The sequence below is a fragment of the Saccopteryx leptura genome, chromosome 5 (genome assembly GCF_036850995.1).
Source record: "Saccopteryx leptura isolate mSacLep1 chromosome 5, mSacLep1_pri_phased_curated, whole genome shotgun sequence".
NCBI classification, from domain to species: Eukaryota; Metazoa; Chordata; class Mammalia; order Chiroptera; family Emballonuridae; genus Saccopteryx; species Saccopteryx leptura.
In genome coordinates, this window is record NC_089507.1 from 200,494,767 (window position 1) to 200,522,027 (window position 27,261).

Here is a 27,261-nt window from a genome sequence, read left to right on the forward strand (position 1 = left end):
CAAAACCATAAGTTACTTATTTTAAAAAGTTAATCTGTACTGTATATAAAATATTATTTTTTGATCATCTTGCTAAAGTATAGTTATTTGAAAGATAATACATTCACGTGATTCAAGAAAGAAACAAAAATGTTCCTAGTGAGAAATCTCCCTCCCATCCCAGTTCTGCCCCCAAAACACTGTCATTTTTTTTTCTTGTTCATCTTTTTAGAGTTTATGAGCAACAAGCACAATGAATAAAAATTTTTGTCTTTATCCAGCTCCCTTTTGTAACAAGATATACACAGTTTGGAATAAATTATCTTTCTAATTTCCAGCATCTCTCTCTTTTTCTTTTTTACGCATCTCTTTATTCTTAATGTTTAAACATTGACAACTCACTTAAAAAATGTTAAAGCATTGTGTGAGTTGGACACAGTCTCCCTGGTGCTCTGCTGGGAGTTGTGGGGAGTCCCTTCTGTCTCCAGCTGGTGGCTTTGTGCTCAGCAAACCCGCACGGGGCGGGGCGTGCGGTGCTCAGACCCCCCCACCTCTGAAGTCTTGTGTATTAAATTCTCCCCTCCCCCAGATCTGCTGCTCTCTACTGCCTCCCAAGTGGCTTCTGATCATTTTTCTTTTCATTTTTCAATTACAAAGGGGCCCTTTATTATTGGAGAAAAATTTGAAAGACAACCAAAAAAAAAAAAAAGACAAAAACAAAAAACTCCAAAACCACCTGTGCAGCCACCCCTGAGCTACCGCATTTATGTTTCTGGTCAATTTCCTTTAGTCTCCTCTTACACATGCCTGTGTTTTGTACACATGCTAACATACAATGTAGTCAATTATATGTATTATGTCAATGCGTGTGATTTGTACATAGGGATCCCAGGTGTCTACAAAGGCTGCTAGCTGTATGTCTCCCCATCTTTCCTGTGTCTTGTGTCTCAAGTGTGATACTTGTGGCCGGTGTGTCCTCTCCCTGCGTGGTGCCCATCTGCTTAGCCTGTGGTATAAACCCATCATCCTAAGAGTTCTTGGGGTACAGACCTGTTCGCCCCCCTGCAACCTTGTTTACCTTATTATTAGCATCTGTGGTGGGGAGGGGACTTCAGCCGTAGCGGGCATCAGTTTTTCATTCTCTTAACCGGATTCATGGAGAGACAACTAAGGGGTGGTGGATTCATGCAGGAATTCCCAGGCTTGAGAAAGTGGGGTAGGAAATGAAATCAGCTCTGTCGCATTCTTCCAAAGGTGGCCATTGGAGGGGCCTGTGGCATGGAGGCCGAACATCCTGGTAGGGAGAAGACTTCCTCACTTCGTAAGTGAGAGTGTGAGGAGCCACGAGAATGGGGAAGTTGCTTGAGATCGCACCAGGATGTGAAGTGCTGTGGTCTCACAGAGGCGGGGACTCACTCTTTTTCCAAGGAACAGACTTGAGACATCAGAAGGGCTGTGGAATGTGTGTGATGCCATGTGTACAAGGATATTCTTTGCAACGTGGTGTGGATTATGAAAAACTGGCAACAAACCCATGGCCGTCAGTAGTTACCTACATGCTGGTAGAGCTGAATTCTGGGACGTTGCCCAGGAGTGAGAAACCTTGAAGTCACTCCACTGGTGCCTTTGCAAGGAAAGATATGACTCATATTTTTGTTTACATGAAGAAAAGTAAGTTACAGCCTGACCAGGAGGTGGCACAGTGGATAGAGCGTCAGACTGGGACGCAGAGGACCCAGGTTCGAAACCCCGAGGTCACCAGCTTGAATGAGGGCTCATCTGGTTTGAACAAGGCTCACCAGCCTTGAGCCTTGTTTTAAAAAAGGAGTCACTCGGTCTGGCTTAAGCAAGGGGTCACTCGGTCTGCTGTAGCCCTCCAGTCATGGCACACATGAGAAAGCAATCAATGAACAACTAAGGTGCCATAATGAAGAATTGATGCTTCTCATCTCTCTCCCTTCCTGTCTGTCTGTTCCTCTCTTCCCTCTCTCTGTCTCTCTCTGTCTCTGTCACACACACACACACACACACACACACACACACAGAGTAAGTTGCAGCACAAATGGACGGTATGCTCCACTTTTTATGGCTCCCTCTCTTCCCCCCAACAAATACAGGGGTGGGCAAAAGTAGGTGTTGAGTTGCGAGTTCATGAAACACAGAGTTTATTCCTGTATTATTATTTACTAATTATTGTGTTATTTGTATTACAACTGTAAACCTACTTTTGCCTGCCCCTGCATTTCTGCATGCTTACGCCTGGAAGTTTCTTCACCAAAGCCAGTGATCATCTTATAAAGCTGGGAGTTGCCTTTTATTCTTGTGTTTTTTATTTTACTGTACTGAGACTTTGGTCTTAAGTCACCTCAGCAGAAACTGAATGGGTCTGATGTTTGAAACGCTTCAGAATGGTGTTGCTCCCTTCTGCAGGGGAAGCCCGGATTGGTACTTGGGGTTGGTGAATGAGGATCAAAGTGCTGAATGCGACTTGATCGCAGGTGCTGTTCCCTTTTCCATTATGAGTATTTTCTATGCCAGCACCTGTGATGGCAAACTCCAGGGTGTGCGGGAGCCGCTCAGGGAATGCAGGGGGGAGAGTGGAGAGAGGGTCTGGAGGGGGGTGCTGGGGTGACCTCGAGGGCTCCCATCCAGTTCCAGCCCTGTCTCCTTGCTGAAATGTCACTTGCGTTTTCCAGGAGAAGTGAGGAGGCCTGAGGTTCAATGTAAGCCACCGACTCCCCTGGTTTCCCTGGGACTGTGGCCCTGGATCGAAGCCTGGCAGGTGCACAGCGGCCTCAGGCCGGCTTTCCCCCAGGATGGTTCAGGACCTGGAGGGGATGTTGGTCTTGGCGTACCTCTGGCTTTCTTTCCAGGGACTACAGAGAAGAGAGTTCAGGTTCAGAGATGGATTAGACAGCATCCACGTGCTGGTGACTTGTAGCTGACGTTCCCTAAATGTCCTCGATTTTATGCAGGGAATCAATTTCCAATTCTTGGCTAGAATATTACACTTTGAACTGTCTCTGACCGCCTGAAAGTCCTTTCACGTCAAGCCCAGCTGTGGGTGCTGTGGCTCAGCATGAGGGCCGTGGAGTCGAACGGTTGAGGTGCAGGTCTTGGCTGCACTTGGATGAGAAGTTGTGTGGTGTGAACAAGCTTTTCTGAGCCTCAGTTTCTGTAAAACAAGGGTGATCATGCCTATTTCCTTGGCTGGCTGAAGGGATTAAGTGTAATAATGCACATAAAATGCTTCCTGGAGCTCCTAGCATATGGAAATGGCTCATTTGAAACTTAAGTTCTGCACCGGTGACACTGTTGTTCTTTGTCTGGATGAAGCTGTAGCTTTCACTAACTTTTTTCTTGGTGCAAGTATATAAAAGAGAGAAGTTCTTCAGGAGATGGCTGAAATAATCCAGAAAATTGTATGAAGCTCAAGTAATCTAGGTTCTTTCTTTGTTATTACGATATGTTCTATACACCATAAAATGCACAGATACGAAGTTCTCAACTCAACCGTGTCAACACCACCGCCCGCGAGACATTTCCATCACTCCAGAAAGTTCCCAGCGCCCCTTTCCTGCCAACCCTTCCCCCGCCAGAGGCAACTGCTGTTCTTGATTTCTGCCTCTTACAGATTAGTTTTTGTAAATCTATTTTTTTAAAATTATTTTTATTTATTCATTTTAGAAGGGGGGAGGAGAGAGAGAGAGAGAGAGAGAGAGAGAGAGAGAGAGAGAAGGGGGAGGAGCAGGAAGCTTCAACTCCCATATGTGCCTTGACCGGGCAAGCCCAGGGTTTTGAACCGGCGACCTCAGTATTCCAGGTCGACGCTTTTATCCACTGCGCCACCGTGGCGCAGTGGATAAAATCTATTTTTGATGTACAGCGTTACCAAAGAGGCGATACTACCAGCACCTTCATAATTTCTTATCTGTGCACAGTCACCACCTGTGGTTTAATTCACAAGCTGAGTTTGAGATGGACAACCCGAGGCTGATACAACTTTTAAAGCCTGGTTCTAAATATCCGTGTTTTTTAAGGACCTCCGAAGTCGGATGGTTGGACTTTATGTCTGGATGACTTTTGCATCTCTTTGTAAATCAGTATCTAGCCCCAGGGACGGCGCCCTGTAGGATTAATGAGAACTCTGTGTGTGTGTGTGTGTGTGTGTGTGTGTGTGTGTGTGTGTGTGTGTGGTGGGGGGGTTAGATAGGATAATTTAGGAGGCCTTATTTATTTGCAGCAGGGAGGTGAGTGGCTTACGTCTTTGTCTGAGTGCACAGTTTTCATTGACATCAGTGGGATTCTGCCAGACCCTCCAAGGAGAAAGAGAAACTGGAACAATTGAAAAAACAAACAACAGAGACGTGGGTTCTGGCCCGGAACAACAAGACAGCGCGGCGTGGAGGAGGGGCGGCGATTCCGCATCCGGGGTCTGTGTTCGGCTGGGGCGGGTTCTCCCTCTCCTCCCTATGTGGTCTGTTTATACTTTTGTTCTGAAATGGACCCGTTTTGCTTTGGCTGCAGTTGTGTCCTTTCCTTCTGATTGGAGGCAGGAGGAGCCCTTTGAGGGTAAAGATGTCTGGAGCTTCACAAAGCAGCACCTCTCTGGCTAGATTTGCATAAGAAACTTAAAGTCCTTTGAAACGAAGGAAGTTGATGCATTTCATTTCACGGGGTCCACGGTATGAGAATGAAACCAGCGAAGTATCACGACTGCGAACCTTGTGGTGATCTTGCTTTCTGTATTTTTAAGAAATGTCTTTAAAAGGAGAAATGTCAAGGGCCTTTTGAAGGAAAAATGAACGAATGAATGTACTTGCCTTTTATGGATACAGGAGGAAAACACTCTAGGTGGAAACAGGTTCTTGCTGTGGGTGACACGTACGCCAACCCCGCCCGAGTGCAGGAGTTGAGGTACCTGACTCAGGAGTCTCAGGCAGTTTTTTTTGTGTGTGTGTCTTTTTTACAGAGATAGAGAGAGAGTCAGAGAGAGAGGGATAGATAGGGACAGACAGGAACGGAGAGATGAGAAGCATCAATCATTAGTTTTTCGTTGGGACACCTTAGTTCATTGATTGCTTTCTCATATGTGCCTTGACTACGGACCTTCAGCAGACCGAGTAACCCCTTGCTCGAGCCAGTGACCCTGGGTCCAAGCTGGTGAGCTTTTGCTCAAACCAGATGAGCTTGCGCTCAAGCTGGTGACCTCAGGGTATCAAACCTGGGTCCTCCGCATCCCAGTCTGACGCTCTATCCACTGCGCCACCACCTGGTCAGGCTCAGGCAGTTTTAAATATTCTTTTTATTGGTTGGTACTTACACAGTGAATACTTGGTGATATTTTCTTTTCTTATAATGTTTTCTTTATAAGAATTTAGGACATTACCGCTAGACTAAAGTCCCCTTCAGCCCCTGCCTTCGCCGTCCTAGTCCCTTCCTGGCAGAGGCGGCCCACCAGTAGCTAAGGAACTTGGGAAGTCTGTAATAGTGTGTGGAATCTTTGTTGTTCCTGTGAATGGTCTTACATTGTATATTCAATGAAAGGTTGATTTCCCGTACTGGCCCTGTCCAGGCAGAGTGTTTCTCATTCTTTTTTTTAATAATACTTCTTTTTTATTTATTTATTCATTTTAGAGAGGAGAGGGAGAGAGAGAGAGAGAGAGAGAGAGGAGAGATAGAGAGAGAGAAGGGGGGGAGGAGCTGGAAGCATCAACTCCCATATGTGCCTTGACCAGGCAAGCCCAGGGTTTTGAACCGGCAACCTCAGCACTTCCAGGTCGACGCTTTATCCCACTGCGCCACCACAGGTCAGGCCTGTTTCTCATTCTTTTCAGCTATCTGCTGGTGGTCCATCTCATGGGCGCCCCCACCCGAGCCGAGTGCCTCTAGACACAGAACAATGTGGCTCTGAAGGGCAAGGACTCTCGAGCCAAATTTCCTGCGTTCAGAATTCCTGCTTATCACCTAGGAGCTTTTATTACACGTCCTCTCTGTGCCTCAGTTTCCTCATCTGTAGCACGGTGATCTCAGTAATAGTAACCTCGCATGGCGAATCTCATGGGGTTGTTGTGAGGGTGAAAGGTGCCAATGGATGGAAAGTACTTTGAAGGGTGCCCAGCACATGGCTTGTCATCACAAATGTTAGAGGGCCCCACCCCTCGGCCTTTGTCTGTGGATGGACTGTTTGGGTGTGTCTATGTGTTTCATTCTTAGAAACGGTGTTAAGGTGGTGAATAGGAGTGTCCTTGTACACGGGGGTCGTGAGTGTTCCTTCCTCCAGAGTGTGTGTATGCAGGAGGCATGCGGAGAAGTGGGCTTGCTGGGGCATGTGCATTTGGGATAATTAGCAGGCCCTGCCCTGCTGTCCCTTGGCTCTCTCTGTCCTGGACCCCAGGAGAGGAAGGTGGGTTTCAGCAGGGCTCACCCCCTGTCCCCTCTCTCTGCAGGGTTTCGTGCTGGCTGTCACCATCATCCGAGAGGCGGTGGAGGAGATCCGATGCTACCTGCGGGACAAAGAAGTGAACTCCCAGGTCTACAGCCGACTCACAGCGAGAGGTCAGCCTCTGGGCTCCACAGGGACTGCCTCCTGCCGCCTGGCTGGGCTGCAGGGCTGCAACTTCATCATGGGTCGCTGACAGGGAGCAGAGTTCAAGACCTGGGGCCGGCGGTTGTGTGTGGGCACCGCATGGCGGACAGTCTCTCAGTTGCTGGTACCAGGGAGGCCAGCGGGTTCCCCCAGGGCTTGGGAAGACGGGACTGCATTCCCAGGTTGCTTGCCAGGCCCTCCTAGAGATGGTCTTGTCGGCTGACTTGTGCATCGTCATGCTGAAATTGAATTCTGTGCATTTGGCATCCCCCGCTCCCTAATTCCTTACCCTCATGGCGTCTAGCTGCGGAGGAAAGGGGTACGTGCCAGCCTCCTTCACGCGGGAGGCTGCAAACTCTGTCCTACATCCCTTTCTAAGGATGGCCAGCTTTAAAAGATCTTCAGCATTACAAAACTAATGCTACAACTTTGCAACATTAGTTTCTATTAACCTGTGTATTTATATACTTTTAAAATGAATTATAATTGACATACAATATTAGCAACATTACTTTTTTTAAAATTGAATTTATTGGGGTGACTCTAGTTAACAAAATTATACAGGTTTTGGGGTGTATGGTTCTTCAGTACACCTTCTGTACACCATATTTATTATGTGTTCGCTCCCCCAGGTTAAGTCTCTGTCCTTCACCCTTTTCTTCCCTATCCCCCACCCCATCCTGGCACCAGATTTACATAAATACCGCATCTGGGAAGACTTCTTTGCCAGCATCTTATAAATCCTCAGAATTGCAGAGTGGAAAGCCTATAGTCTGACCCAGAAAGATAACTGCTTTGATCATTGTACACCTTGCAAGACACGTGCATGTTAAGTGGTGGAATTTAAAAACCCACCCCAAACCCCACAATACAAACCCAACCACGGCTGACTTCTGTTTCCAACTCCCAATTTCCTGTAAGGTTGTCTTTATAAAGGAGAGAAAGTTCCTGAAGATGAGTGACCCATTCAGGGATTAATGGTGTTTTAGGAGAGGCTGAGGGAATACAAACCGTGCCTTTCCTGCCGGAAATGGCGAATTGTGGAAAAGATAAGATAGATGTGGAGAGAGCTGGTCCTTGAGCCGGGCACCAGCTGCTTTTGTTAGGGCTTTAGCCTTCCAAAGAAGCCGGCCATGCATGGTTTCAAGGTTTTGTGTAGAATTTTCCTTTGGGGACAATGTCAGAGGAATATGTTTTGTGACCCCCCCCCCCCAACATAGAAATTTTAACAAAATTCCTTGAAGACATGAAAGAATTTTGTTTTAGCGGGTTGAATAGCTTTTCATAGTTGGTGGTCTTAAACATTTGCAAGTCTCAAGGAGAAGGGGGAATTTAGAGTTGGTATAGAAATACATGCTTTATTATTGCAAAACTGCTGTCTTTAGGACATTCTGTGAACTAGAGAATAAAAAACCCAGTGTAATCTTTGCTAAAGCAGGTGGCTTCAGCTTTCCACGTGGGTAATCAGAAGACCCCTCAGGAGGGCGTGCTTTTTTGCGGTTCATGTATATTAAATCCTCCCTTAATGACATATTCTGACTATAACATTTAAAATGCTTGGCAACCGACAAAAGCCCCATCAGAGAGGGTCGGTGGGTCTATTTAGAGCTCGTGAGGAGGGGCCTTGGGCTGCCCTCCCCCCCATCCATCCATCCATCCATCCATGCGCCTACCCAGCTTTGGTTCTTTTCATATTGCAATTGCCCCCCCTCCCCCCCCCCCCCCCCCCCGTTTCAGAGCAGACCCCCTTCTCAGCTGCGGCTTGAACCCCGCTCAGTCCTTGAAAAGGTCCTAAGGAGAATTGGCAGATGGCTCTAGCAGTAAAAACCTGTCCTCCTTTGTTGGTCTCCTTTTGTGGCCCCTGGTCTCCATTGTCATGCCAATGGGACAGTAGAGGCGGACACAGAGCCGAGCTCTGAATATTAACCCAGGCCCTTAGCCCCCGCCGTTTGTTTTGAAAGCCCCCTCGGAAAGGGTACCGAAGGCACTGTCAGCTGGGAAAGTGATGGAGGTGAGTTTAGTTATTTGATACGCTTTGGGGAGGAGGGGCCCGAGGAAGAAGCCTAAACGGGAGGAGTTCAGAGAGGGGAAGAGAAAGAATCCTTTTTTGACCTTGCCTTGCTGTTTAATTACTTAATAATATTTTCTCGAGTGAGGCATTTCACCAGGAATTTCATTTCGTGAAGTTCAAAAGTGAAACGAAACAAATAGGGATATGTAGAGCCGTGCGGACTGTTTTCTTTTATGACCATGTGACAGTCTTCCAATGGACTTTTCCACCCTAGTTTTGGAGTTCAGAAATGTATAGAAACCAGAATATCAAGACCTTGATCGCTTGATTTTCTCTTTTTTTTTTTTTTTTTTCATTTTTCTGAAGCTGGAAACAGGGAGAGACAGTCAGACAGACTCCCGCATGCGCCCGACCGGGATCCACCCGGCACGCCCACCAGGGGCGATGCTCTGCCCACCAGGGGGCGATGCTCTGCCCATCCTGGGCGTCGCCATGTTGCAACCAGAGCCACTCTAGCGCCTGGGGCAGAGGCCACAGAGCCATCCCCAGCGCCCGGGCCATCTTTGCTCCAATGGAGCCTTGGCTGCGGGAGGGGAAGAGAGAGACAGAGAGGGAAAGCGCGGCGGAGGGGTGGAGAAGCAAATGGGCGCTTCTCCTGTGTGCCCTGGCCGGGAATCGAACCCGGGTCCTCCGCACGCTAGGCCGACGCTCTACCGCTGAGCCAACCGGCCAGGGCCCGCTTGATTTTCTTTTTAATCAAGTGAGAAACAAGGAGGCAAACAGACAGACTCCCACATGTGCCTGGACTGGGATCCACCTGGCCACCCTCATCTGGGGCTGCTGCTCCCTTTCTTGACAACCGAGCCATTCTAGCACCTGAGGCGAGGCCATGGAGCCATCCTGAGCACCTGGGGCCAACTTGCTCATTGGAGCCATGGCTGCTGGAGGGAAAGAGAGAGAGAAAGAGAGAGAGAGAAAAGGTAGGGGTGGAGAAGCAGGTGGGCGCTTCTCCTGTGTGCCCTGACTAGGAGTCAAACCTGGGACTTCCACATGCTGATCTGATGCTCAACTGCTGAGCCAACTGGCCAGGGCAAAAAAATTTTTTTTGTTAATATATATATATATATATTTTTACAGAGACAGAGAGAGAATCAGAGAGAGGGATAGACAGGGACAGACAGACAGGAACGGAGAGATGAGAAGCATCAATCATTAGTTTTTCGTTGCGCGTTGCGACCCCTTAGTTGTTCGTTGATTGCTTTCTCATATGTGTCTTGACCGCGGGCCTTCGGCAGACCGAGTAACCCCTTGCTCGAGCCAGCGACCTCGAGTCCAAGCTGGTGAGCTTTTGCTCAAACTAGATGAGCCCATGCTCAGGCTGGTGACCTCAGGGTCTCTAACCTGGGTCCTTGGCATCCCAGTCTGATGCTCTATCCACTGCACCAACGCCTGGTCAGGCTTTGTTAATATTTTTAACTAACAAACAAGTTGCAAGAGAGTTCTCATATAAAACTTCGTACGTGCCTGTCGCCTAGATTGCCCCATTGTTAATGTTTTGCCACATTGGCTTTACTAGTCTCTGTCTCTAGGCCATTAGAGAATTAAGGTAAAGATATCATTCCCTTTTGTCTCTAAATACTTCAGTGTTTAATTCCTAGGAGGACACTTCTCTGACATAACACAGTAAAGTTAGCCAATTCAGACATTTAACATTGAGGCATTACTATTAACCTAATCTAGAGTCCTGACTCAAAACTGGCCATTTGTCCCTACAGTTTCCTTTAATAGCCTCCCCCCCCCCCCCGCCCCGATCCAAGAACCAATCCACGATTTCCATTTGCTTTCAGATGTCCTTTCTCCTTTGCTCCCTCCAACCTGGTATAGCTCCCTGGTTTGCTTTGTCCTGACATTGACATTTTTGAAAAAGACAGGCCAGGTTTAGGCCAGTTACTTCCTACCTTGTCCTTGACATCTCAGAGTGAGATTCACAGCGTGCATTTTCTTTTTTTTCCTTCTTTATTCAGTGAGAGGAGGGGAGGCAGAGACAGACTCCCATATGTGCCATGACTGGGATCTACCTGGCAAGCCCACTGGGGGGTGAGGCTCTGCCCATCTGGGGCCTTGTTCCATTGCTCAGCAACCAAGCTCTTCTAAATGCTTGAGGAAGCCATCCTTAAAGCTTAGGGCCAACTCACTCCAATCAAGCCATGGCTGCAGGAGGAGAAGAGAGAGAGAGAAAAGTGAGAGGGTGAGGGGTGGAAAAGCAGATGGGCGCTTCTCCTGAATCGAACCCAGGACATCCACATGCTGGGCCTGATGATGTCTTCTCAGAAGAGATGACCTTCATCCTGAGTCTCACAGGAAGGAAGAGAGCAGGCCTGGCTACATGATGTGTGGTGCCCAGTGCACAGTGAACCCGTGGGGCCCTTGTTCAAAAATCACTAAGATTTTCAAGATGGTGACAGTGGAGCATTAAAGCAAGTAAGGGACCCTTCTGATCAGTAGCAGGATCACATGTCCATGAAGTTGCCTTGCTAAAGAGCCCCCAGTCTTGACGGATGGGAGTGCGGGGGACAGAACCCCGGATTCCGGTTCCATTTTGTTCTTCCCACTGAGGCCGCCTTTCCTGAGCCTCTCCATCCCTGAGAAAGCAGAAGGAAAGGCCGCGGAGGCCAGCGAGGACCTAGGACTCTGGGGAAGCCGACTGTGATTCCGGAACCTGCGTCCGAGGCGAGCTGCGGGGAGAAGGTGGCCCTGGAGTTGTGTGGCCCTGTCCATGTTGGAAAGAGGAGGAAAAGAACAATGAAGACAGGTTACCGACCGTAAGCCAACCAGGTGCTGGAGGAAGTCTTGCTGGTCATTTTTAAACAGCCCTGTGGTGGGTGGGACCTCTTACCGGGAACGGAGGTTCAGAGAGGGCAAGGACCCTCCCTGTCTGAGATGAAGTAGGTAGTGGGTGACTTGGACCCCGGCTTGTCTGAGTGTAAGACCCTGGCCTGTACGTCCAGGCGCCCACCGTGTCCCAGGGGCTGAGCCCAGCACTTGCTCAACAGTTGCTGTCGTGTCCAGCCTTCACGCAGAGGCTGCGGAAGGAGACTCGAAAGATTTAAGTCATTTTGAAACACATTTCTGAGCCCAAAGAAACCTTATCAATCCAGCTTTCTTTAATCTAAGGTGGACAAACTGTTGAAAACCACGTCAGAATAATGCTTTCAGATAAAACAAAAAAGCCTCCCCTTTCCTCCTGCTTAAGATCCACATTTCAGCGTGATCAGAGGCTTAAGAGAGAGGGTCCCAGATCTTTATGAGTTATATGGCTCTCATTATAGAGCTGTCTCCCCAAATTAATAGCATTTGGGGCACTGGAAATCCCACAGGCCATGAAGAGAGGATCTTGAAGTTGGAGGAGACCCAGCAAGACTTATGTTACTTGAAAGATTTGGGTTGAGTCAGGAAGGAAGAGTAATGAGGAAATGAATGATGTCTCTTTACAACTTGTCTTCCCCCAAACCGAAAGTTTAATTCGGAAGCAGGGTCTGCCTTGATAATCCCGGGTGGCGAGGGCAGTTGGATTTGCATTTTCACAGGATGAATTCCCGGGTCTTCATACCAGGAATGTTTTCCCAGACGGACTTGTGATCAAGGGCTAAAGGAAGCAAGCTGATAATTAGCCTTGAAAGAAACTGCAAACAGAAGCATAATTAACACAATCGCCCGATGTGTCTTTCCTGCTGGGGACATCTGGGCACACCGTCAACCATAAGTTATAAGCCAAAGGTCTATGCAAAAAGGAGAGAATTCTCCCATCCTGAGCTTTTTAGTACACATGCAATAGAAGAGAATGGAGTTATCATTCCTCTTTCCCCGGTTCCATGGTGACAGAATGATTTCAAAGATTTCAACCGCAATTTGAGAATGCTGTCTTCTTTTCAATTCAATTCACAGTCCACACGGGACCATTATTTAGGATTGCAGTTTAATGTGGCTAAATTTTGAGGTCAAAGAACCTACATGTGTTTCTTCTGGGGAATTGTATTCTATTGGAGTTCATCAGAAGATAGGATAGTGTAGAAGAGATGGGTTCATTCATGGGGAGTAGTTTAGCTGCTTGTTAATGACCTAAATCGACATTTTGGATTCCTAAGCACAAGTGCTATTGATGTTTTCAAAGTGTAAACTCTTTTCAGATGTAGGAGAACACTAAGGTATTTGCCTTATGTATATTTTTTAGAGAAGAGAATGACAGTGACGGTCTTTTTTTTATATTATTGCAGAAAAAGTCCTTTCCTAAGGATTACAACTACAGTTCAGTGATCAAAGAACTCCCCTTCCCGAACTTCTCTCGTTAAGATTCAGAACATCTGCTTTTACGAGTCTTATTTAAAACAGATCTTGCCCGATGCTTTCTATACATTCTCTGACTGACGCATAGTCGTTATTTCAGCCTCCTAAGGTTTTTTTTTTGCTTTCTTCTAACGTACTCTATTTCACTTTATTACAAATATTGGTGAACTGATCTGTTGTTTAATTAAAAAAATAAGACCTGAAAAAAGAAATCTCTCACATGCAGATTGCACTGTTATCTCTCGCAGAACCTGTTTCCCCCTGCCCGGGTGTGTTGGTCTATCTCATCATTATTGGGCACCAGAAGCAAGGAGGACCGTTTATATATTTATTTGAAAAGCCTCTGTTGGGTATAAACTTGTCACATCAAAACTTCAGCCCTTTTTTTTTAAGTCCTCACTATTTTAAACATAAGCCCCAGGAAGTGGCCGTGGAATTTACAACAATACTTTTCAACCCTTTGCCTGTTTTCAAATAACAGGCTTTCCTTAGACTTGGGGGAAATGCAGGCAAGTCTCTTGGAATATGAAAATTTCCAGTTTAAACCCCCTGCACTCTGCTGGGTCTGCAGAGGCGTTTTAATGTCAACCCCAGGAAATGTACACATGCCGCAGAATTTACAACTCATCACTGTCCCAGTCAGATTAGAGTGTGAGTTAAAGAGTGAAACATTAACCAGGGTTAGCTCACAGAGCTGGCTGTTTTAGATCTATAAAAGCAGTCTATATCCTGCATGCACGGTGAAAAATCAAGGCTAGCTGGTGGGGCTCGGGGTCAGAAAATAGTCCCACACAGATTGGTGCCCAGAATTTATTTTTAAAAACTTTTTTTTTTTTTTTTCTGCAGGCTGTTCTGCATTTTGACTGAATTGTCATTTGCTTGTTTCCACTCAAGGGAAACATCTGGTTTCTGCCCCCGGTGTAGACAAACTGCTCTTATTCTGAAGCTGTCATCCATGAACAGCATGGTTTGGACTCAATAGGTTTGCTTATGAAAGGCTTGGGGTCCATCTCTACAGAAATAAACAGCTCTAGTAATTGGAAGTTTGTTCCCTGTTATAAACCCCGGCTCAGAGGCGGCCTGGGTGAAGTGGCGAGAGCTGAAAGGAATAAATTTATTTGATAGAAAGCGTTTAATGGTGGAGGATGTGGCCAAGAAGAGAATTTTCCCCTTAACTTCTGTGAAAATTCCTTAGCCAGCTTCTGTAGAGTTCCTGCAAATGCGTTTAAAAAACGCCCAGCACCTGCAGATTAGAGATGGGTGTTGTTACAGAGTCCAAATGAGAAAAGAGATCTGAGGGGAAAAGTGAAGAGGTCTGTGGCTTCAGGTCTTAGAAATGCGCCAGGCTTTCCCGTGCACGTGACAAAGATGATGTTACTAGGTGTTTCTGAATCTATTCAGGACCAGTGACGTAATTCTTGGGGCCCGGTGTGAATAAAAATTAGGATCCCTTGTTCGGAGGTTATTAAGAATTGTTGTAAGGTGACAACAGTCAGTCCCCCAGCCCAGAGGTTGGCAGGGGCTCTGTGGGTGCACAGGTCACACTGCTGTGTCAGGAGTCTCTGGGGTAGGTGAGGGAAAAAGTGGGCGTTGGAAAGTACGTTCCCTAACTTCTCAGCAGGGCGTTGGGAGCGTCTGTGGGAGATGAGTAATAGTCATTGTAAATGCGCTGTTTTTAATTCTCATATTTCTTTTTTATATAATTTTTAAAAATGATGGATTTTTAGAGCGATGGAGGAAGGGAGAGAGAGAGGGAAGCATTTAATTTGTTGTTCTACTTAGTTATGCATTCACTGGTTGCTTCCTTTTTTTTTAAATTTTTAAATTTTTTAAATTCATGTTTTAGAGAGAGAGGGAAAGAGGAAGAGAGAGAGAGAGAGAGAGAGAGAGAGAGAGAGAGAAGGGGGGAGGAGCAGGAAGCATCCTCCCCCATATGTGCCTTGACCAGGCAAGCCCGGGGCTTTGAACAGGAAACCTCAGTGTTCCAGGTTGAGGCTTTATCCACTGCGCCACCACAGGTCAGGCCACTGGTTGCTTCCTGGATGTGCCCTGACTGGGGCTTGAACCCTCAAGCTCTGTGTTTCAGGAGGCGCTCTAACCCACTGAGCTACCCACCCGTCAGGGCCTATTTCTCTTATTTCTTTGCTAGGAAGGCAGGGAGCTCTGTTGGAGTGCATCTGGATCTTGTTCTTCCTTGTTTTTTTGCAGGAACAATCGTAGAAAACTGAGGCCAGTGGTTAAATTAAGGTTGGAAATCCCGTGTTTTGGGTCCTTTCCACAACTGAAGAGTTTTCTTGTTCTGTGCGTTAATCCCAGCTGCTGAGTGCTCCACTCTTCATCTGACTCGGGTCCCTGGCCCTCCTCCCTGTCCTGCCCCCTCCTCCCCCTCCCTTCCCCTTCTTCCCCTCCCCTCCCCTCCTCCCTGTCCTTCCTCCTCCTCCTCCCTGTCCTTCCTCCTTCTCCTCCCTGTCCTTCTTCCTCCTCCCCCTCCCCTTTCCTTCCTCCCCATCCTTCCCTGCCAGTTGTGATCTCCTAGATGGGGACACTTTATTCAGCGGTGCTGGAGAAAACCCAGTAAATGTAGGAATATAAGTACCAGTATCTGCATTCCCTTCTCTTCCTGCTGTTGTCCCTCCTTGTCATTTTTTTAGTTTTTATTAGTTTTTCTCATTCAGAACACACACACACTAAACACGGGCCCCACATACAGGTATGAACTGCCCTTTCTAAAAAGTTTTATTTATTTATTGACTGCTTTTTTTTTTAGCGAGAGGAAGGAGGGGAGAGATGGAGAAACATAGATTTGTTGTTCTACTTACTTATGCACTCATTGGTTGAATCTTGTATGTGCCCTGACCAGGGATTGAACCCACAATCTTGGTGTATGGGGACGACACTCTAACCAGTTGAGTTACCTGGCCAGGGCTGAACTGCCCATTTTTCAATTGCCAAAGAGTGACACGAGGGCCGGGAAGTCCACATTTACGGTCAGGGCTGCGTGTGCGCTCAGTAGAGTGGGGGCGTCTGAGGGTCTCCCTTTGTTGATGCTGCAAAGCTGAGATTTGCCTTCCCCCCAATGCTAGCACGCTAGTGAGGGGCCCTTGGTGAGGAGACCCAGGTGACCTGTTGGCGGCCCCCTCCTGAGGTGGACCCCGGGCCAGCCGGCCGCCTGTCCTGAGATCGGTGCCAGCGTGAGGGACCTGCTGGGTGAGCCACAAACGGCTCCAGCTCTGCATAAACCGTGGATTAAAGGGGTTTTTGTTGAGGGAGAGCAGATGGACAGAGAGAGGCTGAGTTCACATTAACCCATCGTTAATCAGGACGCCCTTGCAGGACGGGAAAAATCTGAGCCTGATCACGTAAAAGTTTGAGCTAATTTAATTATTATTTTTTTTCCTTATTAGACAAGCACCTTGTGCTTTAAAAAAATGAACAAAACACCCCCAGAAAGCATCGCTGTCACCCCTTTCAGTATCATCCTTCTGAGTTTGTCCTGCGTCCTGCTGACAAACACACACATACATATGCAATTATCACTTTGGTAAGAATAAAACACACCCTGTTTCAGCCAGATATTAAAGCGGAGTAGTGTAACTAGGTCTCGAAGATCAGAGCACCAGTGTGGGAGTTTGGGTCAGGCCACCAGCATAAATTTTAGTAATAAAACCAAAGACAACGTGTAAATTTATGTTTGGGAAAGTTGGGGCAAGGAAAAGTTCATTGGCGCAGAGGGGCGTGTTGAATTTATGGCCTTCTTTCCAGGAATGCCTTGATTAGCGCCCCAGAAAGAACCGGGTGTCTGTGCGCGGTTGCCCTGCTGCCCCCTAGTGGCTCAAGGAGAATTGTTCAGGCAGGAAAAGAATTCTGCACATAGAAATCGCTCTTTGCCCACTTGTAATGATCTGTTTGGTTCAGTGGATGTTCTTTATTTCCTCTGTAAATATACTGACCAAAGCCCGAGACACAATGAACACTTGAGCCTAGTGGGTGTCTAGCAGGTCAGGGCTCAGGTCGTTGGACTGAATTTTAGCATTGTGTTTTTATGAAAATGAGGCATTATTGGAATGCTCATTTCGTAGGGTGAGATACTCATTCTAGGAGGAGAGGTACTAAGGGTTGGTCCTGCCGCCACCAGCTGCTGCGTGCTTTGTAGAAGTTACTAGTGTTTATAGACAGTTCTTTCGGTGCCAGTTCTACTTATTATGACAAAATTTAGTTAAATACAAAAATTAATGAAAATCCAAACCCAATGGAACCTCTGAAAGCTGTTTCAATAGAAATCATGGGAATGCTTCGAAAAGTCTTAATGGTGCCGAATTACAAAAAGGACATGGCATTAAGTTAGGTGAGAAGTGTGAAATATTGTGGGAAAGTGTAAAAAAATCTAGAGTTGTGCACTCAGATTCTTTTGTTAGTTTCTTAACGTGTTTTTTTTAACGTTTGAAGAAACAGAAGCTGGAAATCTTCATCGGTGATGTTGGGTATTTGTTGATGAACGATCGAGTCATTATTGCTGTTTCTTTAATTTCTCTTAACTGGCCATTTGTGAGTTAAGTGGGCTTAAAAAATAAAATAAATAAAATAAAATAAAATACAGATGCATCAAAGGCCATTAGCTTTTGACAGGGAGACAGCGCTTCGAAGAGTTGCAGACGTTGTCTCTTGGCCTGTAAAACCTAAACTGTTATTGTCTTAGCCCTTTATAGCCTAAGTTTGTCGACTCCTGCCTGAGGTTGAGCGTTTTTAGGATTAGGGGACCTACTTTCATCTTGGAATTCCTAGGATACAGCCCTCAATAAATGTTTTTCGATTTGAATTGAACTTACTGTTTTATTTTGTTTTTAGCGCGAGAGAGAAACGGACAGATAGACAGACAGACAGGAAGGGAGAGAGATGAGAAGCGTCAACTCATAGTTGCGGCACCTCTGTTGTTCATTGATTGCTTTCCCATATGTGCCTTGAACGGGCAGCTACAGCAGAGCCCTTGCTCAAGCCAGCGACCGTGTCTGTGATCCAATGCTCAAGCTGGTTTAGCCCATGCTCAAGCCAGCGACCTTGAGATTTAAAACCTGGGGGTCTTCTGTGTCCCAGGCCGATGCTCTATTCACTGGGCCACCGCCGGGTCAGGCTGAATTGACTGGTTTTTATTCCTTCTTCTGGAGTCAGCTGTGGATTTGAATCCTGGCACTGACCTGTAGTAACGGTGAGGCTGAGATAGGGCATCTCTCAGCCTGTTCTCCTCACCTGAAGGTGAGATAATCACACCTTCTTCCGATGGCCATCCTGAGGCGTGAACGGTGCTTAGCACAGAATTAGTGTTTAGTGTTAGCTGTTACTTTTTGTCCAGATAAACATCCAGCAAAAATAATCTGATCATAATCATATAAAGCAAACTATAATATATAGCAGTTGCAAATTAAAACAAAACCAAAAACCAATGGTATTCAAAGTTAAGAGTTGCTCTTCCGTCCATGGTTCTAACTCTTAGTTTTCTTCCCCATTTGTTTTTTGTTTGTTTGTTTTGTTTTTCTGAGGCTGAATGAATCTCTTAAGGAGTGGTCTTAGGTTTCTAAGGCACGGTTAAGACAGGAGATCTCAGGTGAGGGGTGCGAGCGCTCCGCAGGCCTCTGTCCAGCGGGGTTTGTTTCTGGAGCCAGCTCTGCCGCAGGGGCACCTTTTCTCGGAGGGACTGGAGGTGGGCGTGGGGGGCACGTACTTCCGGTGGATCGCCTTGACTGCGCAGGCGGCGGACACTCGCTTATAAAGACATGAGGAATCGGAGTGAATTCAGACCCGATGTCTCTTGGACCCGTTTCTTGGCAGGCACTGTGAAGGTGAAGAGCGCCAACATCCAAGTTGGAGACCTTATCATTGTTGAGAAGGTGAGTGGGGTCTCACTGCTGTGTGTATGTAAACGGAAAGTCCCTGCCACCCCTTCGGGGACCCTAAGCTGTGATTTGTGGGTCTGATACACTAATTGGATGCATGCTGTTTGCAGTTCTATTCAGCCACTCTGCCTAGGGAGAGAAATCTCTTTCCCATGAGACACACATACACAAAATATTTTTTCAAGTTGCCGCCCGCTGGTTAGCCAGAAATCCTGCTGACAAACACACGTTTTGATTTCCTGTTTGATGTGTTTGTTGTTGTTGTTTTGTTTTGGTTTTGAACTTACCATGAAGGCTTTCCTAGAAGTCTGTTAACTACATAAACATGTAAAAATGTTTGTCACTGACCTTTTGTGCGATTTTAGCTTGCTTCTTTTGACTTAAACTTCGTGATTTCCCATCGCTTTGTGAGGAGTGGGGGTTAACGTGAGAACAGTAAAAAGGCCCAAAATGCATTTTTTACAAACAGCGCTGCACATTTCTTCGTGACTTCCGCAAACTCATCTCTTTTGACTGTGCTCATTTGGAAAGTATTGGATTTTGGGGGGGGGGGGGGGGTCCTGGAAAGCCTTGGAATAATATTTGATCAGAAAAGGGTTGGTTTCTGTAGGAAGTGAACTATGCTCTCTTTTTTTTTTTTTTTTTTTTTTTTTTTTTTTTTTTTTTTTTTCATTTTTCTGAAGCTGGAAACAGGGAGAGACAGTCAGACAGACTCCCGCATGCGCCCGACCGGGATCCACCCGGCACGCCCACCATGGGGCGGCGCTCTGCCCACCAGGGGGCGATGCTCTGCCCATCCTGGGCGTCGCCATATTGCGACCAGAGCCACTCTAGCGCCTGGGGCAGAGGCCGAGGAGCCATCCCCAGCGCCCGGGCCATCCTTGCTCCAATGGAGCCTTGGCTGCGGGAGGGGAAGAGAGAGACAGAGAGGAAAGCGCGGCGGAGGGGTGGAGAAGCAAATGGGCGCTTCTCCTGTGTGCCCTGGCCGGGAATCGAACCCGGGTCCTCCGCACGCTAGGCCGACGCTCTACCGCTGAGCCAACCGGCCAGGGCTATGCTCTCTTAAAAGGATTAACTCCAAGAACTCAAAGTTGATTTGTGGAAAAGTGAAGCTCTCATGGGTGGCAGCGCTGAAGAGCCGCACACCCGTTGTGTTTTTCCATAGTTCTCTCTGCTCGTAATTAAATGAGGGCTGCTGTTGGCCTGTCTCTCTCTCTCTCTCTCTCTCTCTCTCTCTCTCTCTCTCTCTCTCATTTTTGAGAATAGCTTTTGTTGCTTCTCCTGACTTGACTTCCTTATTAAAATCCCCCTGGAAGCCAAACGTCCAGCCGGAAAGTTGGTAGAAGCAGAAAGCGTGAGCAGAGAGTGCGCGTGTGTTTTTAGTTTCAACAGACAGCCTGGACCGAAGCCAGCTAGGGCTGCAGGCGTGAGGCCCTGGGTCCCTTGGCTGGGATTTCGGGAAGTAATGGTTGGATTGGCCAGAAAACTAGACCATCTCTTTCCGACACAAGATTTCAGTAGGGGATTAGAAAAGTAACGGCAGCGTGTAAGATTATTCAGATTGGAAACAGAATAAATCCCCAAACCTGTCTTTGACAAAGGCAGACACTTAAAAGAGGCGGTGGGTCTCAGTGGCTCCCTCCCCACCAAGGGGCGGGGGGGGGGGGCAGGAGACGGAAACCCCACACGGGGGTCTTCACAGTAACAGTCTTTCTTTTCATAACACAGAACCAGCGGGTGCCTGCTGACATGATCTTCCTGAGGACATCAGAAAAAAACGGTAAACATCTGGGATCAATTTTGAAAATAACCATTAACCTTTCAGTGGTAATTTGGCAAAATAATCATTTGAAAATGTAACAGAAGTTGATGATCATCTTGGAGCCATGGAGGCGAATCCAAACAGCTCTTTTAATAGAGCAGTCTTGGGGCAAAAAAAAAAAAAAAAAAAAAGGTTTTGGTACGCCCAGGTCAATAGAGTTTTGATCATTACAGAGATACAGTTAGTTGGATCCCAGCCGGGTCCCAGCTGGTGAAGTCACACACCAGCTGGGGTGATGCTTTTTCTTCTCTAGAGGAGGACGTGTGTGTGACAAATAAAAGCACGTAGAAACTCGCCAGGAGCTGTGGCAGGAGAGAAATGGGGGGGAGAGGGAGGTGGCCCTGTGGGCCTTTGAGTCGTGAGTGGCAGGGCCCATCCGTTTGTTTATTGTTACAGCCCGTTGGGGCTCAAGTGCTGCCTGGTCTCTCGTAGAGCCTCCTTGCTGCAGGCTGGCCCCCGTGGCCGCCCCCGCCGCCCGCCTGCCCCCGCATCGGTGGGCTCACATCTCCTTTCTTTTTCTTTTTCGTTATTTAAGCTGCTCTGAGGAAACAAGGCTGGTTTTCAATCGCCTATCAGCCCCAATCAGAGATCTTTGAACCCTGAAAAATTCGCATCTATATTCCTCTGAGGTTACTGTGGCCTATTTCATTACAAATGGAATAAAGTGCGGGTGAAATGTTATCCTAATAATATATGAAGTAATGCAGAGAGAGGGGGCGGGGGTGGAAGGCGCTGGATGAAAGTGGCTTTCTTTGGAAAACTGCAGCTTTGTCTCCAGGTCGGTTCTGGTGTCCTGGTCCATGAGAATGGAGTGTGGTGGGGGAGGGTCCCCAGAGTGTGCTCCCTTTCTTAAACCGCCCCCCCCCCCAAAAAAAAAAAAAACCCGAAAAGGATTAGAAGTGTTCTTCCTGTAGCATTCTCGGAAGTCTTACCTGCTGCACCAGGGAGTTCAGTCCATTCTCTGCCTGATGAAATGGACAGCTGGCTGGGGGCCCAGACTTGTACGTCAGACGCCAATGTGTGTTCAGATGACGTGCAAGCTGGTATTGACAGCTGACTTACGTAGTACTCGCCAGTTTGCATGGATCAGCTGTTTGGTTTTTCACAGTATGAGGTTGGTACTGTTATAATCTCCATTTTTACACTCAAAGAGACTGAGGCTTAGAGAGGGTGTGTAACTAGTAAGTGCTGGAGTCCGACCTGAAGCCAGGAGGTCTGGTTCCCGAGAGCGCGCTCATGACCCCTGCTCAGAACAGACTTGGGTGCTGGTTGTCCCGTGCCCGTGACTGTGCTGAGGGCTCTATCACCCACTGAATCCTAACAGCAAGCTTGTGAGGTTTGCTTTTCTCCCCATTTTACAGACGGGATACACTGAGGGGTTAGCAAGGTCAAGAAGCTAGGCACGGCTCCTACTGTGAGTGAGTGGGGGGAGTGAGGGTTTGAACCAGAGCTTTCTGACTCGAAAGCTTATGGAGGAAATGGGGAATTGGGTATTTACTTTCCATTTTGGTGGTTGGCCATTCGTTGGCTGTTTTTACAAGGACGAGAGCAGGGGCTGCCGAGAGATGCCAAGGGAAGGCTTCTTGAACTACCCGGTGGATAGACAGCACCCAACTTCCTTCCGCAGGGTCCTGCTTCCTGCGGACAGACCAGCTGGACGGGGAGACGGACTGGAAGCTGCGGCTGCCCGTGGCCTGCACGCAGAGGCTCCCCACGGCCGCTGTGAGTAGCTTTCCCTGCAGAGGCACCAACGGGCAACCGTCAGGGCAGGGCCGTCAAACGCGGATGCCCGCTAGGGCCAGACCTGGGATTCCGCGGTGAACTGGGGCGAGGAGGGCTTTGGGGACCTGGGGAGCCTTGCGCACTGGTTGGTTTCGGGTACTGCGGTGGCGTGACATGTAGACGTGGCGTGCAGGACGGAGCTCTTCCAGCGGAAGCTCAGAGTCTTAAACGTTGACAAGGTACTCAGCATACAAGTCAAAGGTAAGCCAGGGCTTGCATGCCTCTGCTCAAAACCTCCGAAGGCTTTGCGCGTCCTGGAAATCAATCCCACAGGCCTTGCTGTCATCCTGAAGCCCCGTGTGGTCTCCCCGCTGAGGCCCTGACCTCTGCTTTTGGCCTCTCCCTCCTCTCTGTCTCTCTCTTCCCCTCCCGCAGCCAAGGCTCCATTGGAGCAAAGTTGGCCTGGGCGCTGAGGATGGCTGCATGGCCTCTGCCTCAGGCTCTAGAATGGCTCTGGTTGCAACAGAGCAACACTCCAGATGGGCAGAGCATCGCCCCCTGGTGGGCATGCCGGGTGGATCCGGTCTGTCTGGCGCATGCGGGAGTCTGACTGCCTCCCTGCTCTAACTTCGGGAAAAAAAAATTACATGAAAAGATTTCTTGAATAATATGTGGATATATTCTTGTTTTTTTTATTTTTTATTTATTTTATTTTATTTTTTATTTTTATTTTTTTTCCTGAAGTTGGAAACAGGGAGGCAGTCAGACAGACTCCCGCATGTGCCTGACTGGGATCCACCCGGCATGCCCACCAGGGGGCGATGCTCTGCCCATCTGGGGCATTGCTCTGTTGCAACCAGAGCCATTCTAGCGCCTGAGGCAGAGACCATGGAGCCATCCTCAGCACCCGGGCCAACTTTGCTCCAATGGAGCCTTGGCTGCGAGAGGGGAAGAGAGAGACAGAGAGGAAGGAGAGGGGGAGGGGTGGAGAAGCAGATGGGCGCTTCTTCTGTGTGCCCTGGCTGGGAATCAAACCTGGGACTCTTGCACGCCAGACCGACGCTCTACCACTGAGCCAACCGGCCAAGGCCTCTTATTTTTTTAAAAATCAGGTTGTATGAAAGCTCTGGGGAGACCTGCTCATGGCCTGTGCCCCAGACCTTGCCTTCTCCCCCCAGGGTCCATGTAGAGTCAGTGGTGATCTGTCTAGGTCGTTTCTGGCAGACTGTCTTACTGGCACACAGCCGTGAAGGTGCTGAGGGGTGTGGTTGTCCCTGGATGGGATCATCCGCTGTTGATTATTCTGCAGCTTTCCCACACTTCACTTTGAGTGCATCTCTGCACCTTTACTCATGGGCACATAGAGGCCACAGTGCGAACACACCCGCATATGGGGACCCCTGGGTAGTTAGCAGAAAGCTCCGGCCCTGCCTGAGGGGTGGCCGGTGGCCTCCACTCCAGACTCTGGTTGCTAAAGGGTCTTGGAGCCCAAACTTGCCTGACTACCTGATTAGTTTTCTCTTCCAATTTAAAAAACTGTGGTAAAATACATATAATACAAAAATTTACCGTATTTTAAGGCAGACAGCTTGGTGGTGGTAAGCACATTCCCATTGGAGGGCGACCATCACCACCATCCATCTCTGGAAACTCTTCATCATGCAGAACTGCAACTCAGACCCCACGGAGTCCTCCCATCCCCCCTGCCCCCACCCTCGGCCCCTGTCCCCCACCATCCCACTTCTTGTCTCTATAAATCTGACTCTTCTAGGTAGCTCATGTGAGTGGAATCATACAGTATTTGGTTTTTTGTGACTGGCTTACTTCGGTCAGCATAATGTCTTCAAGGTTTATCTGTGTTTAGCAGCGGTCAGAATGTCCTTCCTTTTTAAGGCTGAGTAATATTCCATTGTGTGGGTGGACCACACGTGTCTCCAGTCACCCGTCAGTGGACACTTGGATTGCTTCCACCTTTTGGCTGTTGTGAATAAGGCTGCTGTGAACATGAGTGAATACGTGAATATGTGTGAATACAAATGGAATTGCTGTGTTTAATTTAGGGAGGAACTTCCGTACTGACTTTATCCTAACTCCAAGGTGTTGTTACCTCTGTCACACAGGACCTTCTTCAGATTCGATCGTACATCTACGCAGAAGAGCCAAATATCGACATCCACAATTTCGTGGGAACGTTTACCAGAGTAAGTGAGCTTAGCTTAGCATGTGTTAATTTTTTTTTAAATTTATTTATTCATTTTAGAGAGGAGAGAAGGGGGGAGAGAGAGAGAGAAAGAGAGAGAGAGAGAAGGGAGCAGGAAGCATCAACTCCCATATGTGCCTTGACCAGGCAAGCCAGGGTTTTGAACCGGCAACCTCAGTGTTTCCAGGTTGACGCTTTATCCACTGCGCCACCACAGGTCAGGCAGCGTGTGTTCATGACGAAGGCCTGCAGAGAGGCATCCGCAGGTCTTTATGCCTGGGGTGGGGGTGGGGTGGGATTCCCTTAGGAAGGCGCTGGGAAGCGGACCCGTTGTTTCTCAGTAGGATCCACACAACTGGGATTGTCTTCAGCCTCTGAGCAGCTTGAATTACCTGACAACTTAGAGCCACATGTTGTTAGAATTCATGCTAATGCTGATGTTTGGTAGTTACCCTGTCTTCCTCAGATGGGGCCCCATCCTCTATTATTATTACTATTATTATTAATTTATTTAAAAATTTTTTATTTGTTGATTTTAAGGAGAGGAGAGAGAGAAGCATCAACTTGTTCCACTTACTTCCATTTATAGTAGTTGTGCATTCATTGGTTGCTTCTAGTATGTGCCCTGCACGAGAATCGAACCCCGTAACCTTGACCAATTGGAACAACCGCTCTAACTGACTGAGCTACCAGGCCATGGTCCAGCGTTATGCTTTTTAAGCCACTTCTCAACCATTCAGAATCTGAATGAAATTTGGATCTAAGTTACTTTAGGAACCTGGGACGAGGGGTTTATAGAACCCAAAGTAAATTGTTCGCATCGTATTTCTGTAAGCCACAAGACTGCTCCTGTTTGATCTACTTCTGCGTTTTAGTTCTAACCTTAGAAAACACGTCTTCAGTCTTACAGGCTTGTCCTTCTTAAATCACGAGCCAGCTTTTCAAGTATCTCCACGGGGGTGGAAACCCCAGGACAGTAGTTGATGCGCTTGGCCCCTCTCGCGTGGCTGAACTGTGGGCTTTCTAATCGGGTCTCATCGTTGTCTGTCTGTCTTGAGAAGAGCCACAGAGACAGCTTGTGTGTTCTTGCAAAACCGGGCCCAGCTGACGTGCGTCTCTTTGGTCCCCTGCAGGAGGACAGCGACCCTTCGATCAGCGAGAGCTTGAGCATCGAGAATGCGCTCTGGGCTGGCACCGTCATCGCGTCAGGTGAGGTGCCCTTTTTTTTTGAGGAATGTGTTAGCAATTTGAAAAGGAAAGAAAATCCTTTCGTGTAATTAGAATAATCATCCATCAGTTGGGAAAATTAGTCGTCGGTCAAATGGCGTTTTCCACTTGTTCCAGCACCTCCAGGGGATTCAGCCGACGTCTAATTGCCCCTCGGATGCTTGGAGAGACGTCCAGGAGGGAAGGCGCTCTGGCCCGCGGACTTTTCTGCAGTGTCCCGTCTGTCCGGGAATAGCCCTTAATTGCCACTGCAGATTGACGTTCTAATGTGTACCAGAGACTGGGTCAGCCTGGGCGTGCCGGGTGGCAGTCCTGTCTGTGAGGGCTGCCGGGCGGGTCCTGCTGGTTCAGGGGCTCCATGGACAGGGGAAGGCCATAGGCCTGAGCGGGAGCCGCGAGACTGGAAACACACCAGGGTGACATGGGAATCGATGCCTTTCAGTTCTGAGCACTGGGGCGAAACTGAGTAGAACGGGTCCCAGGGGTCGGCAGCGGCCCTGGTGGCTGTCAGCGGGGTCCCCCCATCTGTCGTGCAGCGGCATGACAAGCACTACAGGTGCGTTACACATTCAACTCAGCCCTCCCAAAGGTACCACGTGCGTAGGTGTTAGTATTGTCTCCATTCTGTGGTTGAGGAAGCCAAGGCTCAGTGAGGTTAAGTAACTTGCCCACGATCACACAGCAGGTGAGCTGGAACTTGAACCAGGCACTTTGCTCCAGAAGCAGAACTCACCGTGCCGCTAAGGGTATTTAGTACATAATAACATACACCGGCCTGCCCTGTGGTGGCGCAGTGGATAAAGCATCGACCTGGAAATGCTGAGGTTACTGGTTTGAAACCCTGGACTTGCCTGGTCAAGGCACATGTGGGAGTTGATGCTTCCTTCTCCTCCTCCCCCTTCTCTCTCTCACTCCTCTCTCTCAAACGAATAAAATCTTAAAAAAAAAAAGAATTCTAATTAAAAAAAAAAGAAAGATAGCAATAGCATACTGTGTCAACATATAATTTCACTGCTGACAACTTTCTATTTTTACTGTTGGAGAAATTCAACTTGTTTTCTCTCTTCAAGAGTGGTGTCTACCACCTCTCAACTCGTTTTCCTCTGCTGGATGGTTCTTTTGTGGCTCTTAGTACCACAGACACTCAATCCAGATACTTTATGACAAGGGAAGAGAATCTCCAGCACAAGTGAGAGCCCAGGCCGCGGTGTCACCCCCACAGACACACTACATGGTGCAGATGAGCAGGCCACTGGTGTCACCCCCACAGACACACTACGTGGTGCAGATGAGCAGGTCACTGGTGTCACCCCCACAGACACACTACATGGTGCAGATGAGCAGGCCACTGGTGTCACCCCCACAGACACACTACATGGTGCGGATGAGCAGGCCACGGTGTCACCCCCACAGACACACTACATGGTGTGGATGAGCAGGCCACTGGTGTCACCCCCACAGACACACTACATGGTGCGG

At 48.1% G+C, this 27,261-nt stretch overlaps 1 protein-coding gene across 3 annotated transcripts in view; it reads left to right on the forward strand.

The window, feature by feature from the left end:
* The window catches only part of ATP9A (ATPase phospholipid transporting 9A (putative)), a 119,846-nt gene that overhangs the window by 31,944 nt on the left and 60,641 nt on the right, over positions 1-27,261 (forward strand). For all 3 annotated transcript variants that reach the window (XM_066387477.1, XM_066387478.1, XM_066387479.1), the window contains exons 4-9: positions 6,429-6,537; positions 18,747-18,805; positions 20,540-20,591; positions 22,261-22,355; positions 24,476-24,556; positions 25,689-25,764. In XM_066387477.1, the coding sequence (XP_066243574.1) occupies positions 6,429-6,537; positions 18,747-18,805; positions 20,540-20,591; positions 22,261-22,355; positions 24,476-24,556; positions 25,689-25,764 (472 nt within the window). The remainder of the gene's footprint in view (positions 1-6,428; positions 6,538-18,746; positions 18,806-20,539; positions 20,592-22,260; positions 22,356-24,475; positions 24,557-25,688; positions 25,765-27,261) is intronic.